We start from the raw sequence: 23,115 nt of genomic DNA, 5'->3' as shown, positions 1-23,115 counted from the left end.
TACACAGAAGTCTTTTTTCTACAACACATCGATATATCTCGCAAAATATAGTGCATTACAATATTTCAAACAAGATTTACTCATATCACAATTTGCTAGAAAACTAAACTAAAAACTTCCTAAAATATGAGAATCGGAAGATACTACTGGAAATGAAATTAATAAAAACTAAGTTTAAATACATGTTTTAAATACTAAATATCACATTAATCTAACAGTTCAGTCGGGTTATAGACTACAAGAGACACTCAGGAACGAAAATACTACAAATACAGGGATACTCTACGTGTTTATACATTCATTATTACCTACGTGTTTAATATTCCTTATTTTGTGATGATCCACAATTTTCACATGTTAAATAGACATACATGGATACATTTACGTTTAATAATTTTTGTTTATAATTTACGAATTACACTTGTCATATGTGGTAACAAAATGGGAATGTGTAAAAATGGCATTTTTAATCATTGTCAATAATAACAATCGAATAAATTTATTTTACACAAAAGCATGATTTTCGTAATCGTTTATCTCACTCAATCAATCAAAGCACTCTTAAACATCGGGGCCACAGAACAGCGATATACAAAACAAATGCAAAATAATAGCGAGGTAGTTTTTTAATTGTTCTGGAACTAACGGACATTATTTATAAATATTTTTACCACCTCCTTATATCTATACTGTTCAATTATATTTGTAAGCTTGTCAATAATTAATGTAAAGCTTATTGCTTTACACTTTCTGTAGTTAACTTAAAATTAAGAAGATAATTTCACACTACGGAGTAGAAACACCGCTACAGCGACAATCTGTCTGTTTCTACTGTATTCTGCTCAATAAAGCAAATCTTGATTATAAAAATTAAAATTTAGTTGAAACTTCTGTCAGTCAATATACGGTTGTAATAATTAACTAATCATCAAAGGAAATATCTACAAATTCACATTAAAGCTTAAAAACTATAAAAATCTTGAGTTATCAAATTGTCCAAAACACCATTTCTATAACATCTACGCATAAATATCACGCCAAATAATATGACACCAAGCATATTACGATAGTATACAATTTTATGTGAATACTAAGAAGCATGAAAGGAGCGTCGATGAAACGATATTTTTCAAATACCGGTGAACAACGCCGTTGACCGTTTACGAGACATCACATTCATATTCTAAAACCGTCTTGTGGTAGAAGAGAAGATACCTGGAATTATAATAAAATAATATCTTAAACAGATTGTTACTTAAAGTAATCGCACACTAAATATTGTCAACATGAGAGCATATACCTCGCACTGTCAAAAAGTCATCAAATCTCATGAAGTTTAAAATTTAAATTTAAGTTCCTTACTACAAGCCATACATATGTCGCTTGACCGTTTTATTATTACAATGACTATAACAGAAAAGTATTGAGAATGCCAGAATCAACTGAGCCTATTTTAGATATCTCGTTCAATGAGAAAGCATGTAGGCTATAAAACATTGGGTGTGATTCACAGGTAGGAAAAGTATACTAAATTTACTATCTTTTTTAATGTTTACATTAAAAAAGATAGTAAATTGAATTTAATACATGAAACTGGGGAAGTAGTAAAAAAAATATTTATTAAGTAAATACAAAATCAATTTTGTTTTTTTTTTTTACTATAAAATGTCTGCTCACTGAAATGATAAACATATTGCAGTACTTTGAGAATATACCAACTTTACCTTATTGTCCCATCATTAAAATCTGATTAGAATATGATATATAATATATATCAGGATACTGAGAGGCAGTCACGCCATAACAACTAAGTTACCTTACTATGACAACCAAATAACAAGTGCTCTCAAGTATTGTTGTGAGTAAGGTGACCAGAGCTCCTGGGTGGTTTGGGGGTAGGGTCGGCAACGCGCTTGCGATGCTACTGGTTTTATAAGAGTCTTGGATTACGGTAATCGATTACCATCAGTTCATATGCTTGGTATATAAAAAAAAAATATATAATTACCCTTCGCTGTCCAAAACTTCGCGCAGAGACGCCCTAGTAATCATATGGTCGTCACACTTAAACCAACTCCCTTTCATCTGCCTCACATAGGCGGTGTAGTGGCCGGCGTCCAGCGAGCCCAGGTGGTTGACGACAGCGAACAGCGAGTAGCGGTTATCTTCGAAGATACCCTCGGGCGCGTTGTTGTTGTCGACCGCATCGACCGCCCGCCTGTGCGTCGACATAAACGGTGTCATATCGAGTTCGGCAGGAAACGACACGAACGCTGATATCTTTCGATCGATTTGCGACGAGTGTTCAAAACGCTTGAGGTGGAAACTTGCGACTATTGGCAATGTTTCCAGAGTCAATTGCTTCGTCGATTCGCGGTAGGCTCGACAGTTTGAACACTTTATCTTGGCTGCCGAGCCCAGATGTTCGGCCCTGGTGAAGCGCTCCAGGCAAGCTTGGAGGGACCCCGGGCCGGCGACGTCCAGGCTTATATCCCAAAATGGGTCGATGGTCGTCGACACTCCCGAGCAGGAAGTGCAGACGACGTCACTTTGCAAGCCCCCCGTGAATATCTGATCAATGATGCAATTGCAACGTCCGTTTTCTTTCTTTTCAGTATCTTCAACGCCATTCATGCAGTGTCTGAAACGGATATGAAGTTTCATTACAATTTTAATTTATTTTATGCATTTAATCAAAAATATTGATAGTAATCTTGGTGAATTATACTGGAATTTGATACAAACGAATTACTGTCCTATCGAAAAATAATTTGAGAAGATTAATCATATGCTGATACAACTAAGTTGATAAAAAATTTAAACACATAATTTTATTTCATCGGTATAAAAAAATACTAGAAAATGAAACGACTCAAAAACGAACTTCAAAAAATACAACAGAACTTGTTCCGATAGTAAGCTTCTTATTAAAACATACTGAGACGGAAAAATTTACAAAAATATACAGATTTTTTTATAATTGTTTATATTGTGTTACACAGGTTTTGTCCTCCTCCTATATGAAGAGAAAGAGGCCAAAGTCCAACAGTGGAATGTTGCAGACTGAATACGTAATGCATACATAGGTTAGGTGTAAGATATTATGTTTTATTTTGTGTACATAAAAGTAAGTATTCTAATAACCTTTATGTAATTAAAAACAATCCAATATTTTGAGCTAAATTTTCTCAGCTTGCGATATTGACACTTTCCTGCCTCTGACCTAACCACACAACACAAAGCAGAGGAAAATTGTATCAAATCGCAATCTCTCTGCCTCCACCCAATCTTCTACTCCAACTGGCCTCTGGCCGAGGCAAGCAATTCATTCATCGTAATTAATTACAAAAGCGACATTAAAAATATAAAACTGTGTACCAAATTTATTTAATAAAAAAACCACACAACACAGTCGCACAGTGACCAGACGCACCTGTGCAGCACGTCGAGCGTGGCGATGAAGAACTCGTGCGCGTCCTGCTGCTCGTAGCCCGCCAGGTGGCGCGCGACACACCGCACACACACAACACACCGCACACACAACACAGTGACCAGACGCACCTGTGCAGCACGTCGAGCGTGGCGATGAAGAACTCGTGCGCGTCCTGCTGCTCGTAGCCCGCCAGGTGGCGCGCGACACACCGCACACACACAACACACAGCACACACAACACACCGCACACACAACACAGTGACCAGACGCACCTGTGCAGCACGTCGAGCGTGGCGATGAAGAACTCGTGCGCGTCCTGCTGCTCGTAGCCCGCCAGGTGGCGCGCGACACACCGCACACACACAACACACAGCACATACAACACACCGCACACACAACACAGTGACCAGACGCACCTGTGCAGCACGTCGAGCGTGGCGATGAAGAACTCGTGCGCGTCCTGCTGCTCGTAGCCCGCCAGGTGGCGCGCGACACACCGCACACACACAACACACAGCACATACAACACACCGCACACACAACACAGTGACCAGACGCACCTGTGCAGCACGTCGAGCGTGGCGATGAAGAACTCGTGCGCGTCCTGCTGCTCGTAGCCCGCCAGGTGGCGCGCGTGCGTCCAGATGAGGTGCAGCAGGCGGTGCAGCGTCAGCGGCGTCTTGGCGCCCGAGTAGAACTCCTGCCCAGAACACGGCTTGTCATATGTACAATAGTAAATGGCTTCCTAGCACCTAAGCCTAGCTTACACTTTTAACTGTGGTGGGGCACAGCAGGAATTTCCTGCTCAAAATATGAAGCAGCCCGACTGGGGAAGTACCTCGACCTTACAGAAGATCACAGCTAAATGTATACTGTTTTCAAGCAGTGTTGTGTTCCTGTTGGTGAGTAAGGTGACCAGAGCTCCTGGGGGGGGGGATTGATGATTGGGTCGGCAACGCGCTTTCGATGCTTCTGGTGTTGCAGGCGTCTATAAGCTAAGGTAATCGCTTACCATCAGGTGAGCCGTACGCTTGTTTGCCGACATAGTGATATACAGGGTTACAGGAAAAGTCGACCTAGATCCGTTAAGGGCGTGTAGTACACACCATTTCTGAATGATTTCACTATGGAACCCCCCATCCTAAACTTAACCGTTTTCGAGATATTCGAGTTTTAATTTTTTTAATGAAAATGCCCAATTTTTCGGCTATTGAATTGAATATTTTGATTTTTTTTGACTCTTATGATTATTTTTTTGGTTTTTTACATGAAGAATGAGATGCTTAATGACCTCAATGACTAAAATTGCACGTAAGTTAACAAAATAGGTCGTTGTAGACGATCGAAACTTAAGAAAATAAGTACAAATTATAAAAAAAAATATTATTCTTTTCTGGATATCTCAAAAAATTATTATGGCACTTGCTCTGCAGATGTGCTTGAAACATCTACATTTTATCAGCTATTCAACGAGGTATAATAACCTAGGGTTGTGTTTAAACTCATAGAAAAAAACATAGTTGAAAAGGTTCAGGTAGTAGGTCTAACGGGTCCCTCGGCTATTGTCCTTCAAGTTAATCCCTTGCGTGTGAGCGAGACAACTTAAGATTTATGCAGGTGAGAGTGAGAAAATTAATGTGCAAAAACAAGATCTGAATGGTGAAACTTATGAAAATTTCTAAAGAGGTGACCTACTAGATGATCTCCCATTACAATTACTGCGGGACATGTGGTTTCAACATGATGGCTGGCCTGCTCATTTCAGAAGAAGCGTTAGGGAATGGTTGGACACTAACTATCCTAACACATGGATTGGACGAGGTGGGCCTTTACCCTGGCCAGCCAGATGTCCCGACCTGACCCCCATGGATTTTTATGTATGGGGGCACATGAAGAGCCTCGTTTACAGTGAGCCCAACCCCATATCGTCAGTGGAAGTTTTCAAAGAAAGGATAATTAATGCTGCTAACGACATAAAAAGAACATTAACCACTGGTGTAGTGAAAAGTGGACTACGTGAAAGAATGAGAAAATGTGTGCGAAATAGAGGTGGACACGTAGAACATGAACTTCAAAAACATTAGGTGAATAAATGTTATTTTGAACTGATTTATTGTTTCATTTAGCTTACTACAATCACCGACGATCTGTAATGATGATGATGCTGAACTTAAGTCAAATTAATTAGATTAAATAAGCGCTATTTATTCTGACTGCCATGTAGCCTTAGAAACTAAGTTTCACCTTTGAGGTTAATAAATACCCTATTGTTATACCTCGTTTGATAGCTGATAAAATGTAGATGTTTCAAACACATCTGCAGAGCAAGTGCCATAATAATTTTTTGAGATATCCAGAAAAGAATAATATTTTTTTTTATAATTTGTACTTATTTTCTTAAGTTTCGATCGTCTACAACGACCTATTTTGTTAACTTACGTGCAATTTTAGTCATTGAGGTCATTAAGCATCTCATTCTTCATGTAAAAAACCAAAAAAATAATCATAAGAGTCAAAAAAATTCAAAATATTCAATTCAATAGCCGAAAAATTGGGCATTTTCATAAAAAAAAAACTCGAATATCTCGAAAACGGTTAAGTTTAGGATGGGGGGTTCTAAAGTGAAATCATTCAGAAATGGTGTATACTACACGCCCTTAACGGATCTAGGTCGACTTTTCCTGTAACCCTGTATATATATATTAAAAAAAAACATAGCAAACCTTAATATTAAACAGTAAATACATATAACAATGTGCGGTCTTATCACTAAATAATGAACAGAAAGAAGCTAGCAATGTAACAAGCTTAAATAAGCCTCTTTCTCGCTGTAGGAAAAGGATTGCTGCTTAATCTACCACGCTGCTCCACTGCGGACTGGCGGATAAGTCCCCTACTATGAGTAACGATCGCTATCAAATATTTATGATAAAAAACCGGGACCAACGGCTTAACGTCCCCTCCGAGGCACTGAGGGGAGGCAACGAGGACAGACATCTAAACCGTAAAGACATTTTTGTACAAATACAAATATCTATCCCGAGCGGGCATCGAATTCGCAAACCGTCGGTGTTTTTAGCGACTACTACTGTGCACCACAACACCAGAGCGGTTGTTAGTTATTTAATACCAAAATTTAAAAATTTATCGTTAGTAGTGTGTTTGTACCAGTTCTGGCTCGTGAGCCTAACACTAACTACTACACTACTAACTGTACAAGCGGTCGGCCCTCATCGGCTGACGATTGGACGACCGATCCTAAAAAAAAAAGGAATGAATGAGTTTTATTTATGACTAACTGTGCCTGCGACTTCATCCGCGTGGAGTTAAACAAAATTGTTACTGTTCAGTTCGTAGAGTTATAAAATAAGAAATGTCTAAAATAAAGGTAGCCTTAGCAGAGATTATAGCCAGAACAAACAGACAGACAGGCAAAAATTATAAAAAAAAATTCGTATATGCACCCAGTATACATACACGTGAGTTTAGTAAAACACGGTTATTTTAATATTACAAACAGACACTCCAATTTTATTTATTTTTATATATATATACATTCAGAATAGCAAAGTAGTATAATACAATAGCACTGATATCAGGGTGCATAATGAGTAAGAGATAAGAGCAGCAAAAGTCGAGAAACAATAGCGACGATTTTCGAGGAATAATAAATAAGAGGACAATAGGTAAGAAAAACAATAGCGACGATTTTCGAGGCACAATAGATAAGAGGACAATAGGTAAGAGAAACAATAGCGACGATTTTCGAGGCACAATAGATAAGAGGACAATAGGTAAGAGAAACAATAGCGACGATTTTCGAGGCACAATAGATAAGAGGACAATAGGTAAGAGAAACAATAGCGACGATTTTCGAGGCACAATAGATAAGAGGACAATAGGTAAGAGAAACAATAGCGACGATTTTCGAGGCACAATAGATAAGAGGACAATAGATAATTGCATGGTTATTAAGGGTACTGGAGTTGGAAAATGTAGAAACCTAAGTCGCGAACCTTTAGAGTTAGCACAAAATGGATGCGTGCAATCGATTTAGATGACCCCAAAACTTTGTTTTAGGATCGGTCGTCCAATCGTCAGCCGATGAGGGCCGACCGCTTGTACCAGTTCTGGCTCGTGAGCCAGAACTGGTACAAACACACTACTATCGTTTGCTTAGAGAGCCTTTCAGGTTATAGGTTACATACATGCAACCCATCAAAATGCACGGTGACTAAAAGGGTAACAGAATAACAAACAATTATTATAAAATATACTACTAGCTAAGGATTGATCTTATGATGCTTGAAATTATACCACGTGTTGTACCCACGTGTATTCACAGCAGCCTTACGCAGTCCACTACTGGACATAGGCCTCCAGAAGCTCTTGCCAAAAATGGCGTGGACTCATGTGTTTTGCTTATAGTCACCACGCTGGGCAGGCGGATTGGTGACCGCAGGGCTGGCTTTGTCGCACCGAAGACGCTGTTGCCCTTCTTCGGTCTGTGTATTTCAAAGCCAGCAGTTGGATGGTTATCCCGCCATCGGTCGGCTTCTTAAGTTCCAAGATGGTTGTGGAACCTTGTTATCCCTTAGTCGCCTCTTACGACACCCACGGGAAGAGAGGGGGTGGCTATATTCTTTGATGCCGTAACCACACAGCATACACCCACGTGTACTATCACGACTTAATTATTACAACTAGCGATACCAAGTTAATGACACAAAATTCTAGTTAATCAATCAATATGATATTTACATTTGTTAATAGTGAAGTTAATTTGTGATATTTCTACGAATTGTCAGTGAAATAACAACGCAGATTTGTTATTAGCGTTGAGATTTAGCGTATATTAAAAATACGAAAGTACAATTAATAATAATACCCAAAGTTAAAATAATTAATTATTATTGTAATAAAAGGAAAACATAAATGCTTAAACAAAAAGAACATCTAAATATAGCTTTATAATTAACGAAAGTATTTAATAAAACGTATAAAAGAACAACGGAAGTCTAGAAAGAGCAAACATGATTGAGAACGCGGTATTATACCGACGTCGCTAATCAATAAAATATACAATTTCCATAGATGTTGCACTATTCGATTTGTGCTCTCAATAACGCTGCAACTTCAGAACACATTTCAAGCCTTGTGATGCCTCACGAAATCAATAATTCACGTGGAGGCGATTTATTTATAGCGCACCTACCTGGAATAGTTTTGAAACTTCGCAAACGAGGCATTTCCCCGATCCTTGAGTTTTGCATTTGTGTTTCTCGCCTAGAAAATAATCGCGTAGAAGGGGCGTGTGTATTAAAGTCTGTAAGGAAATGTAAAAAAAAAAAATCTTTTAGTAACTCAAATAAAATTAAATATATTTTGATTTTGTATTTCAATTTTCATATCAATAATTACGATTATAACAGATTAAATTTCTACAAACAGTAAATTGTTACTTTAAGATAAGTATTATTAGATATTCTACATCTATACTAATATTATAAAGAGGTAGAGTTTCTAACTTTGTTTGTTTGTATGGGGTAATCTTTGCAAATACTGATCCGATCACGAAAGTTCTTTCCCTAACAGAAAGCTACACTATTCAGTGTCATAGGTTATATTTTATTATGATTGGACAAAAAAATCAGTAAAAAATCTTATATAAAATTCTCGTGTACCAATGTTAGTTACAATACTCCTCCGAAACGGGTGGACCGTTTTTAATGAAATTTTGTGTGCATATCGGGTAGGTCTGAGAATCTGCCAACATCTATTTTTCATACAGCTAAGCTATAAGGAGAGGGGGATTAAGGGGGTTAATAACATATATGGCAAAACAACGTTTGCGGGGTCAGCTTGTCTTTTATAAAAGTATTTATTATTTATTTATTTATTTATGCATAAAAAAAACTTTATGTTAAGTAAAAGTAATACACAGCTAAAATTTGTTTTAAATAAAATATTTTTGACAAAACTAGATTCCCAACTACGGAATTAAGTAACTAGAGCAACAGTCAAATAAACTATTCAAAAGGATTTTAGACAAAAAAATAAGATATTAAAATTATTTTAAAGATTAGATTGAACATAAAATCTAAAATCTTTGTCTCAATGTTTGAATACCCGTAAACAACATCGCATTGTCGTGACTCATAAACACTACTACTTAATTAAGTTTTTATTTTACTTATTTCAAAAACATAATTTTTAAATTAAAATTTAATGTTTATTTTAACATAATTTAAATAAAACACGAATTAATATATGTATTATATGAATGATGTATGAAGTAATATATGTATGAATTAATATACAATTATATTCTATACATGTCATCGCTAGCGATCTTTTCTGGTTTCAAGAGAAGTTTGCAAAGGCAATAAGTGTGTTTACAGTCAAACGAAGAAAAACCGCCTTCAATTATATCGAAAAGTAATACAACGTAGGTAGACGAAAAAATAGTCAAGTAAATACGCATTATCAAAGATTACTCCAAAAGTTGTAATCAGATCTCGATTAAATTTAAATGTGACCACATGATAAACATCGGCTTTCGATTAAATTAAAAATCATCAAAATCGGTACACCCAGTAAAAAGTTCAGATCCTGGTACCAAACTAGGGATATCTCCTTTCCAACAAAAAAAAAAGAATTATCAAAATCGGTTCATAACGACGGAGTTATCCCCGAACATACATAATATATATATATATATATGTAGTCGAATTGAGTAACCTCCACCTTTTTTTGAAGTCGGTTAAAAAGAATGTGTCATGGCTAGGATGAGCTTATAACCAAATAAAAGTAATTTTAAAATTACTCTTTCAGTACTCATTTGACAGTGTGATAGGTCGTAAATCTGTTTTGGTAAAAAGTTAGAACTTGTATCATTGTTCCAGTTTTCAGAGATTCCATTTTGACAGAACATAAGAGACCAGTATAAGTGCACGTGTGCACCTTTAGATCAATTTAAGAAACTTAAAACTTTAAGACCGGTACCTTCGGAAAGAAATAATAGAACTCTGCCCTTTTCTGAACACACACAAATAACATTTGCATACTTATTGCACTTACAGTTATTAACTGACCTCCTCTACTACTTAAATATTAATGAAATAAAAACAACTGTGACATGTAGATTTGTGATGCATTATGATACAATAATTGTGTTTGCTCGCAAACGAAATAAAACTAACTTTGATTACATTGACAAGTTATATGACATAGTAGTCGGTAAAACGATAAGTTAAATATGCATTAATAGGGAAAAGTCAACAATTACTCATCAAATCTTGATCAAATGTAAATAGGACCACATAAAAACCACCATCTTTCGATTTAAAAAAATAATTATTAAAATTGGTACACTCAGTAAAAAGTTATGTGCTAAAACACAAAAAAGTACAGTCAAATTGAAAACCTCCTGGTGAGAAAGTGAGTTTGAAACCTGAAGGTTGGCTACAAACAAAACTAGAAACCTCAAAAGTTATTCAGTTCAAACATAATTTTATATAAATAACACTAGAAGTACGGTTATGACAGTGTGATTTATTGCAATAATTTTTATTTTAAAAATTCTTAATAAAAGTCTTTATATAAGGGCTTGAAGTAAAAACATAAACTATTTTTTTACTTATGATTAAATTATTGGCAATAACATACCTGAACAATACAGTTCATGAAGCAAGTGGATCCAAGGTTTTGTAAACCTCTCAATCCGATCGTAGTGTGAGGACTAATTAGGCGTCGTTTTCTCATCCGTCGAAGAGCCATTGCTTCATTGGCGTTAGGTAGCCATGGGGTAAATGGCACACTGATCCCCAAGGACCTAAATAAATATTTCATTTAGTCAATGCCTTTAAAATATAAAATTTTATTTAGATTTATTTATGAACTAGAATTATAAAAACTATTACAAGAAAGAATTTTATATCTTATGTATACCAATGTTATAAAGAGGATAACTTTGATTTTTTTGTTTGTTTGTTATTACAAAAATGTAATTGGCCCAGTAGCTTATAAATTTATCCAACGATAAAGAATATGATTGAATGATAGAATGCTACATTATGACTAAAGGATTTAACAGGGAAAAAACGAAACAGTCAAAATTGTGTAGTACATGGCAGCAAAGCCGCGGCGGAAATCTTGTATCGAATATAAAGTAAAATGTGGCTGAAATTCACCATTTAATATATAAAAAACCAATACTTACTTAGATTCCTTCATACGCAGTGCTCTAGAAATATCAGTGAATTCTCTGTCATAGATGTAATCTTGACACTGCGCACAGTATATGTTTCCATAGCTTAAATCCACGTATAAGAAATGTTTTTTAGCCTTGGAATGATCCAGCACATGTCCCCCATAACAAGCAAAATAAATACAGTGGAGACATGAATGCATCCGTGGCCCTGTCTGTCCACAAGAGAAGCATAAGCATGATGTCGCCTAAACAAGAAAAAACATTATTTTAATGATTAATAGTATTATTTTTATAGACATCGAAAACACAAATAAAAAATACAAAAACAAAACTTATTAATGCAAAAAGTAAATCAGTAAATAAGATAACAGCTGTTATAAGGTGAAAGATTAGTAATCAGCTGACTAACAGCTGACAAAAGAATCTAAACAACCGCTGATATGGAGTTATGATTACCAACAACGCTTAAAACTGATCATTTGTTATTGTTATATTCATAGATAACTGAATTCCAATGTAGTTCATTTACCTTGTATCTCCTTGCTTCGTAGGATGTGCATGACACAAAAAAAGCGTGCACTATTTTGTACGGATTTGTTCCTTTCGCAGCTTTAAAATTACTCAAATGTATACATCCATTGTCATTCATTTTTTTGCCTGTTAATTATAGTACCGGCTCCGCAAATTGTAAGCTTTATTTACTGATCTTAAATAAATAACACTATTTGCAAAACACGTATTGATTCTAATTATACACAATTATTGTCAAACTTAAAAAATTAACAGTATAAATAAAAACCGTATACAATTATACCGGGCGTGTTCTTTTTTTCAGTACAAAAGATAACCACAGAACAAAATTCTCAGGAGCAAAGGCGAGATGTTAATTACCACCTCGTTAACGCACGGTTTGCTTCGCCCGACTCGCAAGCAAGACGCAAGTACAATGTAACTTTCGCTAGCCTGCCTGGGAGTGCTTGCGTCCATAGATTATGGTATATGCATAGATTATACTCTATATGATGGATCAAGAGCATACTTCATCCTAGCTCTATATCAAAGAGTATTTGAGTAAAGAAGGTACCACAATGTCACTTCTATCTGGACAGGTCTCTTCACACAGAATTGAGTCAAAGTTTACTATATATAATTAGAAATATACAAAGATATATAAATTATTATAAAATATATTTGAGTAAGTAGGTATAATTTTATAGCGATGGCTCCATTCCATTGTCATAATAATTATTTTTGTACATTTTCAAACATGTTGGTAGTTTTAAGAAAAAAATAATCTGTAATATATGTTTGTACATAATTGTTCACTCCTTTCTGTAGATGTAAACTATATTATAATTACCACTAACTAACTAGTGTACTTTGAATATTTTTTTATCTTCTAAAATATACTTTTTAAGTTTAATTTATATTGAATCACTAGCTGTACTCGCGACTTCATCGTATAAAATAATCATATTTGTAAAATAAAGATAGCCTAAGTTACTACTTATTACATCAGTTATTTGGCAGTGAAAGTCCAGTCAAAATCATTCACTCTGCCTGCTTGTTGCGACTAAGATTAGCCGGAACAAACAGACAGAAAAAGATTGTAAAAAATGTTATTTTGGTATATGCATTTAGTAAAAAGCGATTATTTTAATATTACAAACAGAAACTCCAATTTTATTTATTTGTAGTATGTAGTATAGATGTATAGATTAAATACAATGTGATATAAAATTTTAACTCCAAGGATAAAGTTATGAAAACAATTTTAAAATTAATTAATGATTTGGTTTTGTTACTTTCATTAATTCATTAATATGTTTAAATAATGTGCACATTACCAAACAAATACATATATAATATATGTTAGTATTTTATATTTTGTAATTACCGTAGTCAATCTGATTTAAAAATTAGAATGATTATTTTCTTAATGACTACTAGGCACTCTATGCAGGTCTAGGTATTTAATTAATGAATAATAATAGTTTTACTTTAAGTTGAGCTTGATATTATTACAAAAAAAATATATTTTTTTTTACGAATAAAAATTATGATATCACAAATCCAAATTATATGATAACTTTTAGTGTTATATGAGTTTTAAAGTTATATACTACGTATATATGTTTTCGAACGCATCTCTAACTGGCTGACTGGTCTTTGACTGATGATGAGTACAGGAGTACTTTAGTAGTAAATAAATATGGCTGCCAGTCAATTTTAACGATGTAAACTTTTGTTTACTGTTTTTTAGTAAATATTAGAAATGATAAGTGAATTTGAAAATTTGTCTCTTGGAGGAAATAATGCTGCGAGTAACCATGCAGACCCATTTACTCATACGGGTAAATAAAGTGTATATTTCTTAAGAGGCGTTATAGCTTTTTGACCTCGATGAAATTGCTCAGTTAAGCAAGTTAAAAGTAGCTGGTTATATATATTGAGTGTGGTATAAACTAGCATTCTATACTGTTTTCAGAGCTGACACCTGAGCAGCAAAAGACTTTAATAGATATACGTCGACGAAAAACGGAATTACTGCTGGAAATACAGGTTAGTGTACAAAAACACTTGCTGTATACATGTAATATACAACAATATCAAAATAGTTGCATATTGCAATGTTCGTAACAAATAACGTACTAGCTTGTATTAAGAGTTTTTATATGTAGGAATGTTTTGTCGTTTTACATTTGATAAAAGTTATAGTACACGTCTTATAAAAAGTATTTTAGTGAAGTTATGAATGAAGTTTTTAGTGTCGTAATTTGAAAATAAATGAATCAAAACAAAACAACGTATCTAATAAATATTGTAAAAAGTAATATATAGTTAATTTAATTTACAAATTAATAAATAATTCTTAAATAATTTTGTGAGTACATATTGATTTTGCGGTTATTAAAAGGTGGTGATCATTGTAAATACTTTAAATACTGTAATGTATAACCAAAACTTTATAAAGTGCAACTAATTTTCTCCAAACTAGTTTAGTGCTTATATCTATAGAGGAGTCTGGCCTTTTCACTCAGGCCAACCTGTCGCTGGAGGGATCCTGTTGCCTGCAGATCCAGGACCCTCCAATTAAAGTGGCTGAAGGCTCCCGCAGGGGTTTAGTTGGTATTGCACCCCCAAGTGCTGAGGCCGACATATGGTCTAAGACTGTCTACCTGGGCGTCCTGGATATCACTCGTAAATGGGTTCCCCTGCGATACAAAAAAAGTTTAATACTTATATAGTGTAAAAAAATGGAGTTACACTATTTATGAATACATTCTTCAAGATATTTAAAAAAATAATTATTTATTGCAATTATGTGTAGTATGCTTATATGATTATATATTGTTTTACTCAGTTATAAATATGAAATAGTGAAGTAACAAGTTTATAAATGCAACTATCTACAATTGAACCTGTATAAGTAAGAGTCAAAGGGATCGCAATATCTCTTTCTCTTATAGAAGTTTCTAACTAACCTGATTTATAGCTTACTGATATTTAGGAAAGGTCTATCTAATTTAGAAATAATATCATAACTAATAATAATATAACATATAATAATTACTACTTGTTGAACATGTAGGTAGAACAAATGCTCTTAAACATTCTCCATTATCAAGGATGTGTTCTGAGTACAATCGATTTTCTGCGTCAATTAAAGATTTTGATATCTTTTATGATTCAGGGACAAGTCTAAAAAAAAAAAACTTACCGCACATTTCTGCTCATAAATATAATGTTTAATTTGATATTTATACTATTCTTTTTTTTATGATGATTGCTATGATATGATTTGCTGCAACTCTAAAACTGTTATTTAATGTCTTCTAAGGCGAGTGATGTATGCACCCGTAACTGGCATGCATACCGGACTATGTACATGAACGTGATATTGTAATGTTTAGTATGTTATGCTGTTGGTGTATCAGTAAATAAATAAATAAATAATTAACACAAAACTGTCGAGGCAAGGCACCAAAGTCTGGAGCGGCTCGAGAAGTAGTGTTGTGTTCCTGTGATAAGAAAGGTAGCCAGAGTTATTGAAGAGGGTTACAAATCACTTGTACAATCACTTACAATCACCTGTACAATCACTTACAATCACTATAAATCAATGTTTCTGGTGTTGGAGGCGTTTGTAGGCTAGGTAACTGATTAGAATCAGTGGGCCATATTGTTATTTGCTGACCTGGTTGTATGAAAAAAACCCCATATTATATTGTTAAAATTATGAATTTATTATTTGTTTTTGTTCACTATTTTTATTTACAAATTAAATTAAGAATATTAGGTTAAGTATAAAATTTAGGGCATGCATAATTTCACACTTCTATGGATGACTCTGATGATGAAAAAAATTTGTACATGTACTTTTAAAACCTCAGCCAATACAAAAATATTTTTTAAAAGTAATAAATTATAATAAACGCAGTGTGGGATGTCCTCCAACCCGCTGGACCGACGATCTATGTAAGATTGCCGGTGTGGGCTGGATGAGAATTGCGGAAAACTGAGACGTCTGGTGCAAACTTGGGGAAGCCTATGCCCAGCAGTGGACTGCAATAGGCTGAACTGATTGACTGACTGAATAAATTATTATAGCCTGTTTAACATAATATGAGTATAATAACAAAGTAATAGAAAAATTGCTAAGGAATTATTCATCTGAATGATTTGGCATTTCAACTATTTTTAATTTAATGCTACAGTAGGTAAAACGTAAAATTGAAAAAAACAGCCGACTAACAATTAACCTTGTTTTACTATTGAATCACAATTGTGATTCTTTGTGCAAAATAAACAATTCTTTCTCTCACCAGTGGAGGCTATGAGTCATGCACTCAATTCATTTAGGAATCGTTCTGCACTGGACATTGAAATGTCCATCTACGCTTCAGCCTCTAATATCCCACAGCTGGGCGTAGGCCTCTTTCTCGATATAGGAGAAGGATTAGAGCTTAATCCACCACACTGCTCCAATGCGGGTTGGTGTGTATATTCCCTACTATGAGTTATGATAAAACAAGAGGTAATTTGAAAAAAGGGAGAAATATTTGCTTCATTATACATTTTTACTATGTACTGTAGCTCCTGGTCTTGAGATCATATCCTTAATATGTGATGAAGCCAGTGTGTTAATATAAATTGCATACCACAAAAGTTTAGAGGTTTTTCGAAGGCCTCATTAAGAAAAATGCAACCTAAAATTTTGTCTAGTTGAATATTGTATTTTCATATGTTAGGGTTATAGTCAAAAGTATAAGAAATATAAGTCTAATTTTCTTTAAATTTAACATGATCTTCTAATTTGAGTTGAGATTTTTCTGAAGTTTCATAATTAGTTTATTACAGTTTTCTTAAATCATTTTTTTTTATTGTACACCACAAAATAATAATAATACAGAAATCATATTTTGTTTGAAAAATGTTAATGTAATGTAGTGGTCTATGTGTCGTTGACTATATTACATGTCAATTCAGTTTTTTTTTTACTGTTTTTTATATATATTCTTTATTGCACTTTTAAAAAAAATCATAATTACAAGTCATTTTTACAAAGAATGTTGGCAAGGGCGAAATTATCTCTGTAAGAGATCTCTACCAGTCTACCCATGGTGGTGAGAGATGATGTTACCGCGGGACTCATAAGCGCATTTGTGATAAAGTGAAAAAAAAACTGAGCAGGTAAAAAAATAATAAAAAAAGCCATATAAGTACTTATTTTGCAATATTAAATTAGTGATATAAAATACATTTATTTACACGTCTTCTACATTTCTTAAAACATTGATTTCAACTTCTTTTAGTTGAATGATTTGTAATAGTAAAGATACATTTTTTTTCGTGTCGTTACAAATGTACTTTAAAATTAGTTTTCTACGTTTATGTCGTTTGTATTAATTATAACTTAAATCAAGTAGGGCACAGAGGAAATATCTTGCTCAAATCTAGAGCAGTCCGCCTGGGGAAGTATCTCGACCCTTTAGAAGATCACAGCTGAATAAAACTGCTTACAAGCAGTGTTGTGTTGGTGAATAAAGGTGATCAGAGCTTCTAGAGGATTGAGGATAGGGTATGAGGATAGGCTATGGTAATAACTTTCTATCAGGGAAGCGTTTTCGTTAATAATTATGTTCATTCAATAATTACATTAATTTTAAGTTTTCAGACATTTTCATTACATTATATAACAATGAATTTTAATTATATTAGTGCATAAAATATTAGCCTACATCGATTGTTAAGCTATTGTGTGGTTAATTTTTTTTTTTCATACGCTTCAGCCTGTAATGTCCCATTGATGGGCGTAGGCCTCTTTCCCCATGTAGAAGACGGATCAGAGCTTAATCCACCACGTTGCTTCAATGTGGATTGGAGGATATATTCCCTACTACGAGTAACAATCGCTATCAGGTGTACATGATAACAACCGGAACCGACAGCTTAATGTATATTATTATATGTAATAAAACCTTTTTAGTGGATTTGCTTATTATAACATAAACCTGTACTATTCGGTAACCTCGCCCGCCCTTGAAAGGACTGTAATGTTCTTTAAGGATTTTCGTAAACCGGCGGTTCCCCCCTGCCCTTTCATTCAAAACACTGCGGAGCACATTGACGTAAGCCGCTATTGCTCAGCTTACTACGTTCGAAAGAGAGGTATGTAGTTAGCGTTAGTCAGTAACCATCGGGCCGCGGTACGAGTGCGTTGTGTAATTACATCACACGCCGGGTCCCGACATTGAGATTTAACACTCGCGGTATTTGTAACTTCGATAAAAACTGTTAAATTTTACGCGGAGTAATTTTTTTTATTCAGTGTTATCTACTATTTTGTAAGTTTTTCTGTGATTATACTAGGTGAAAAGTGATACGGCTTCGTCGATTGCGTTTGGTTTAATTTGATCAAAGATTTTGGTTAAATTCAAGTAGTAATATCGTTATTGTATTTGGTTTCAAAGTGAAAAACTACATATTTTTTTTAATTGTATTGTTTAATTTTAAATGTTATTTATTTGCAACGGAGTTATTAGCTTTCAATTCAAACAAGTTAACCTTCATGCTCCTACTGTTACTAATCCTTACTGTTAGGGTAATACCGTAATAAAACAAATGTTTGGTCTAGATCTAGAATAATTTAACTGCTGTGCCGTGTGCGTTTATATTCTTATGGAATGTCTGTAACAAGATAATTCTTCAAAATATCTAAATTTGAAAATATTGATGCATTATTAATTTTTGTTAAAATTATAGTAATTACGATTTTCTGAATTTCAATTTGATTTTAGTAGTTTTTATGTTAATTGAAACATCGTACATGTATTTTAAGTAACAATTACTTTGATAATATTTTAAGTAATTACACGTATCGATGTAATCGTTTAAGATATTTAATACAATTATTTGCTGTAAGTGAGTCATACTTATATGTCATCCATTAACAATGTTTACTCTGACGCTACCCTCATCTATCTGTTTGTCTTTTTTTTATAGTTTCATCCCAAGTTTGTTTGTTTTAAATATTAAGTTTATTATTTCCGAAAACTTTATGACTAATTTATTTGCGTACTTTTTAAAATATGATGTATACGAATCATTTGCTGTTATCATGTTTCCTGTACTCGCTTCCGGACTGGAGCTGGCAGCTTTGATAAGGAATGTCGTATTGTTTGTAGCACATTATAAATAATCCAATATATGAAACGGTTAGAGTTTACTGGAATTTATATGTCCTTAAGTTAGGTAAAGGATCCTCCCATATTGAAGAGTAAAATCTTCTAATTAATTTAGTTAAAATAATATTTGTAATATCTGTAATCTAGTAAATAATACCTGTTATCTTTGACATCAATATTACACCACTTCATTTTTATGTTTGTACTAGCTTGCCCGCGACTTCGTCCGCGTGGAATTTAACAAAATAATTATTGTTGAGTTTGCAGTTATAAAAAAAATCTGAAATAAAAATAGCTTAAGTTACTCCTTAAATCATCCTGCCAGTGAAAGTCTCGTCAAAATCGGTCCAGCCGTTTCAGAGATTAGCCGGAAAAAAACAGACAGACAGACAAAAATTATCATCATTACAGCCTATACAGTCCACTGCTGGACATAGGCCTCCACAAGTTTACGCCAAAAATAACGTGAACTCATGTGTTTTGCCCATAGTCACCACGCTGGGCAGGCGAGTTGGTGACCGCAGTACTGGCTTTGTCGCACCGAAGACGCTGCTGCCCGTCTTCGGTTTGTGTATTTCAAAGCCAGCAGTTGGATGGTTATCCCGCCATCGGTCGGCTTCTTAAGTTCCAAGGTGGTTGTGGAACCTTGTTATCCCTTAGTCGCCTCTTACGACACCCACGGGAAGAGAGGGGGTGGCTAAATTCCTTAGTGCCGTAGCCACACAGCACAGACAAAAATTATAAAAAAATGTTATTTTGATGTAGACAAAAATTATAAAAAATGTTATTTTGATGTACCTTATATGTGTAACCGTGTAAAAGCGGTTATTTTAATATTACCAACAGAGACTCGAAATTTATATTATAGATTTTATTCATTGACTGTACAAATATTATAATTATAAGTTATGCAGTACCCACTGCAATACATAGTACTTATAAAAATTAATCTGATCATAATTGTTGTATATGCAGTATAACGTGCGATCGAATCAGTGTTTAATATCTACATCCTTAATTTAAACGTTTTTCTTTTGCTACAAGTTAACGTTAAATGTAAATAAACATTGCACGATGATTAAAAACAGCAAGTACTAGATTTATTTATCAATACAAGACTGTATTTGTCACCGACGTAGACTCGTAAAAGATAATAATCGGCTTACGGCTACGTGTAGTTGTCACTGTGCCAAACTCGGTGGCGCCCGCGCCTCTCTTCAGTCGAGTGTGTTCCTTAGCGGGAAGTGTATGGCGCGCGATGTGTTTGCATGTTCGGCTGCTGTGCGGCGCGCTCTGGTGGCCGGTGCTGATGCGCTGCGTCCGCGCCGCGCGCACCTACGACGACGATTATGATCAGGTGTGTCATCTGTCACCGACCCTGCTTCTTGTGCACTCTGAAACCAAATTCTTCAACGAATAGCTTCACCTGTAATTTGGCAATCGACGTAGGCGTTGACGAATTCGTCGTCAACGATTGTAGTCGTACACTTTTCACTTACTTTGCTTTAATTACGCCAGTTTATTTAACGCTAGCGGCTTGTCTGTAGGTTACGTGTGATTCGAGCTTGAAATTGGTTTATTATTGAGGATATAGTCTGAGTCGTGTGGAATTGTGATGTGCCTAGTTCATTAGCGCTCCTCGAGTTATGTTTATCAAGGCCGTGCCCGTGGCGGCCGAAGAGGAGCGTCGTGGTTCAGTGTCAAATTGGTTTTCGTCGTTGAGACGAGGCGGTCGGCGCAAACGCGATGACAATGGTGTTCCGACCGGTTACGGCTCATTAGGCAGAAGGAAGGAGGGCGCCCAGGCTCGCGGCAAGACGAGATCTGCCTGGGACCTTACCAGCGTCACCCGACTGGTCTGTATAGTTATAAATTTCACTATCTGTCAGTGAAAGGCATTTTGTATGCACGCTACTGGAGTCTGAAGTTTTGGCAGTAATCCAAATGTTCTGGATCGATCACGCTTTTTGAGTCTGCGTGTAAACGATTGCTGCAAAAGATTCAGCGACCTTTTAGCTGTACTTTATTATTGCACGTTTTCGATTAATGTTGATAAACACACTGGATAGGGCGCTAACCCTATTCCTATTACGAATATCATATTATAAATATGCGGGTATTTTAAAGTTTCATTAGGGTAACGGCTATAAATCAAATATTATGTCTAATACGAGAATAGTTGTGAATATTATTTTTTTTAATTTAAAATACTTTTAGGTAATAATATTTTATCTATACTCAGAACAATCACGTACGTTATCGGTTTGTTTTGTGTGATATTTTTTTATCTCTCGACTATAAAATACGTGCACATTTACTGTAATATTTATTTTTGTTTTTATATTACGCTCGTCATAACGTAAAACCGGATTCATTTAAATACTTCTAATTGTAACAGAAAATTATTTAATTGTTTTCTTCTACAGAAAAAAAAATCGTTTAAACCACTCAATAAATACAAAATAAATTAGGAAAAAAAAGATACTACATTCTTGCTCATTTATGCCAGTTGAATACATAAACGATGTGCCAATGAAGAAAAAAAAAATTAACAGATTCTGTTCACGCTTATAGACTTGAATATTTGGTTATAATTTTTTAGTCCAACAGGTAGATAACTTTTGCTAACCTACGTACGTGTATTTCATTAATTAAATTGTTTTGCAATAGTCACACGTATTATTCTAAGAATGTCTGTTTCATCTACAGACTTCGTGGTGAAATAGTGTTAACCTCCTCGGTTTTATGAGGACGTGTTTACTGAATGCCTTCTGACTACTATCAACTTTTTACATTTCTTGTTCCTAGAACTTGGTTTGTTCTGTTTATATTAAAACAATAAAACCATTCTATAGAAACTAATAACTTTATTTTCATCTCCAAAAGCTCCTGATGATATTTTTTATGAATGTGACTTGTTGGATTGATTAAATTGAGGTTAATATTTGATCTTAGCTTTTGGTTTTGTCGTATAGTAATTGAACGCTTACATTGTTTTCTTTAGTCCATGTTGTCTTATGTCTTAATTTTAGTTTGTTTTAACTTTTGTTTTATCTGTTTAACTAGAATGTGTCATGGTTTTGTTTATACGTCGATGCGATCAGAGTACCCTGTGTTTGTATGCAAATCACGGTCATTGTCATTTTAACTTTATACTATAAAATTAGATATGTATTGGAATGTCTTTCGAACAAAAGGTGTTTGGTAAAGCATTGCCAAGTATGACATCATTACGGCGTATCTATAGGAATGTTTATGCGACCCAATTATATGCACATGTGAAACTTAAAACAATAACCGACTCGTCTGCTATTATAATACGGTTTTAAGGCCATTTATAAATTATTAATGTATTACTATTGACAAACTTTTGCTAATGTGTTTTATATTTCGATCACGTTATGAATATTATTAACATTATTCATAACCTGTGTATGAAATCTTTTAAAGAAGGGTTATTGTAACGGCGCCAGCGGCAGTAGTGGAGCGTGGCGTCTGTGTAAGTGTTCGCATTGATTGTACTCGTCGATCGTGACTCGCGTCATTTGTTTTTAACCGACTTCCAAAAAAGGAGGAGGTTCTCAATTCGACTGTATTTTTTTTTTTTTTTTTTTTTTTTTTATGTATGTTACATCAGAACTTTTGCCCGCGTGGACCGATTTCGACAAATTTTGTTTTAATCGAAAGGTGGTGTGTGCCAATTGGTCCCATTTAAATTTATTTGAGATCTAACAACTACTTTTCGAGTTATATCTAATAATGTGTTTTTACTTGACGCTTTT

General features: G+C 34.6%; 2 protein-coding genes across 2 annotated transcripts in view; one reads left to right on the top strand and one right to left on the bottom strand.

Moving 5' to 3' along the window:
* Positions 1-1,160: 1,160 nt before the first annotated feature.
* On the bottom strand, positions 1,161-12,294 carry LOC123657283 (ubiquitin carboxyl-terminal hydrolase nonstop). Its single transcript, XM_045592861.1, has 7 exons — positions 12,175-12,294; positions 11,655-11,890; positions 11,102-11,267; positions 8,649-8,759; positions 3,994-4,133; positions 2,009-2,641; positions 1,161-1,215 (listed from the first exon to the last, which is right to left on the bottom strand). Exons 1-7 carry the CDS (start codon positions 12,292-12,294, stop codon positions 1,161-1,163), a joined length of 1,461 nt encoding a protein of 486 aa, XP_045448817.1.
* Positions 12,295-20,515: 8,221 nt separating this feature from the next.
* LOC123656993 (cytohesin-1) overlaps positions 20,516-23,115 on the top strand; it is a 45,425-nt gene continuing 42,825 nt past the window's right edge. Inside the window, exon 1 of the mRNA XM_045592599.1 lies at positions 20,516-21,189. Coding sequence (XP_045448555.1) covers positions 20,980-21,189 — 210 coding nt within the window. The 5' untranslated portion in view covers positions 20,516-20,979. The remainder of the gene's footprint in view (positions 21,190-23,115) is intronic.

Source organism: Melitaea cinxia, chromosome 10 (genome assembly GCF_905220565.1).
Source record: "Melitaea cinxia chromosome 10, ilMelCinx1.1, whole genome shotgun sequence".
NCBI classification, from domain to species: Eukaryota; Metazoa; Arthropoda; class Insecta; order Lepidoptera; family Nymphalidae; genus Melitaea; species Melitaea cinxia.
The sequence above is the reverse complement of the archived record's forward strand: the minus strand, read 5'-3'. Positions and strand labels throughout refer to the sequence as shown.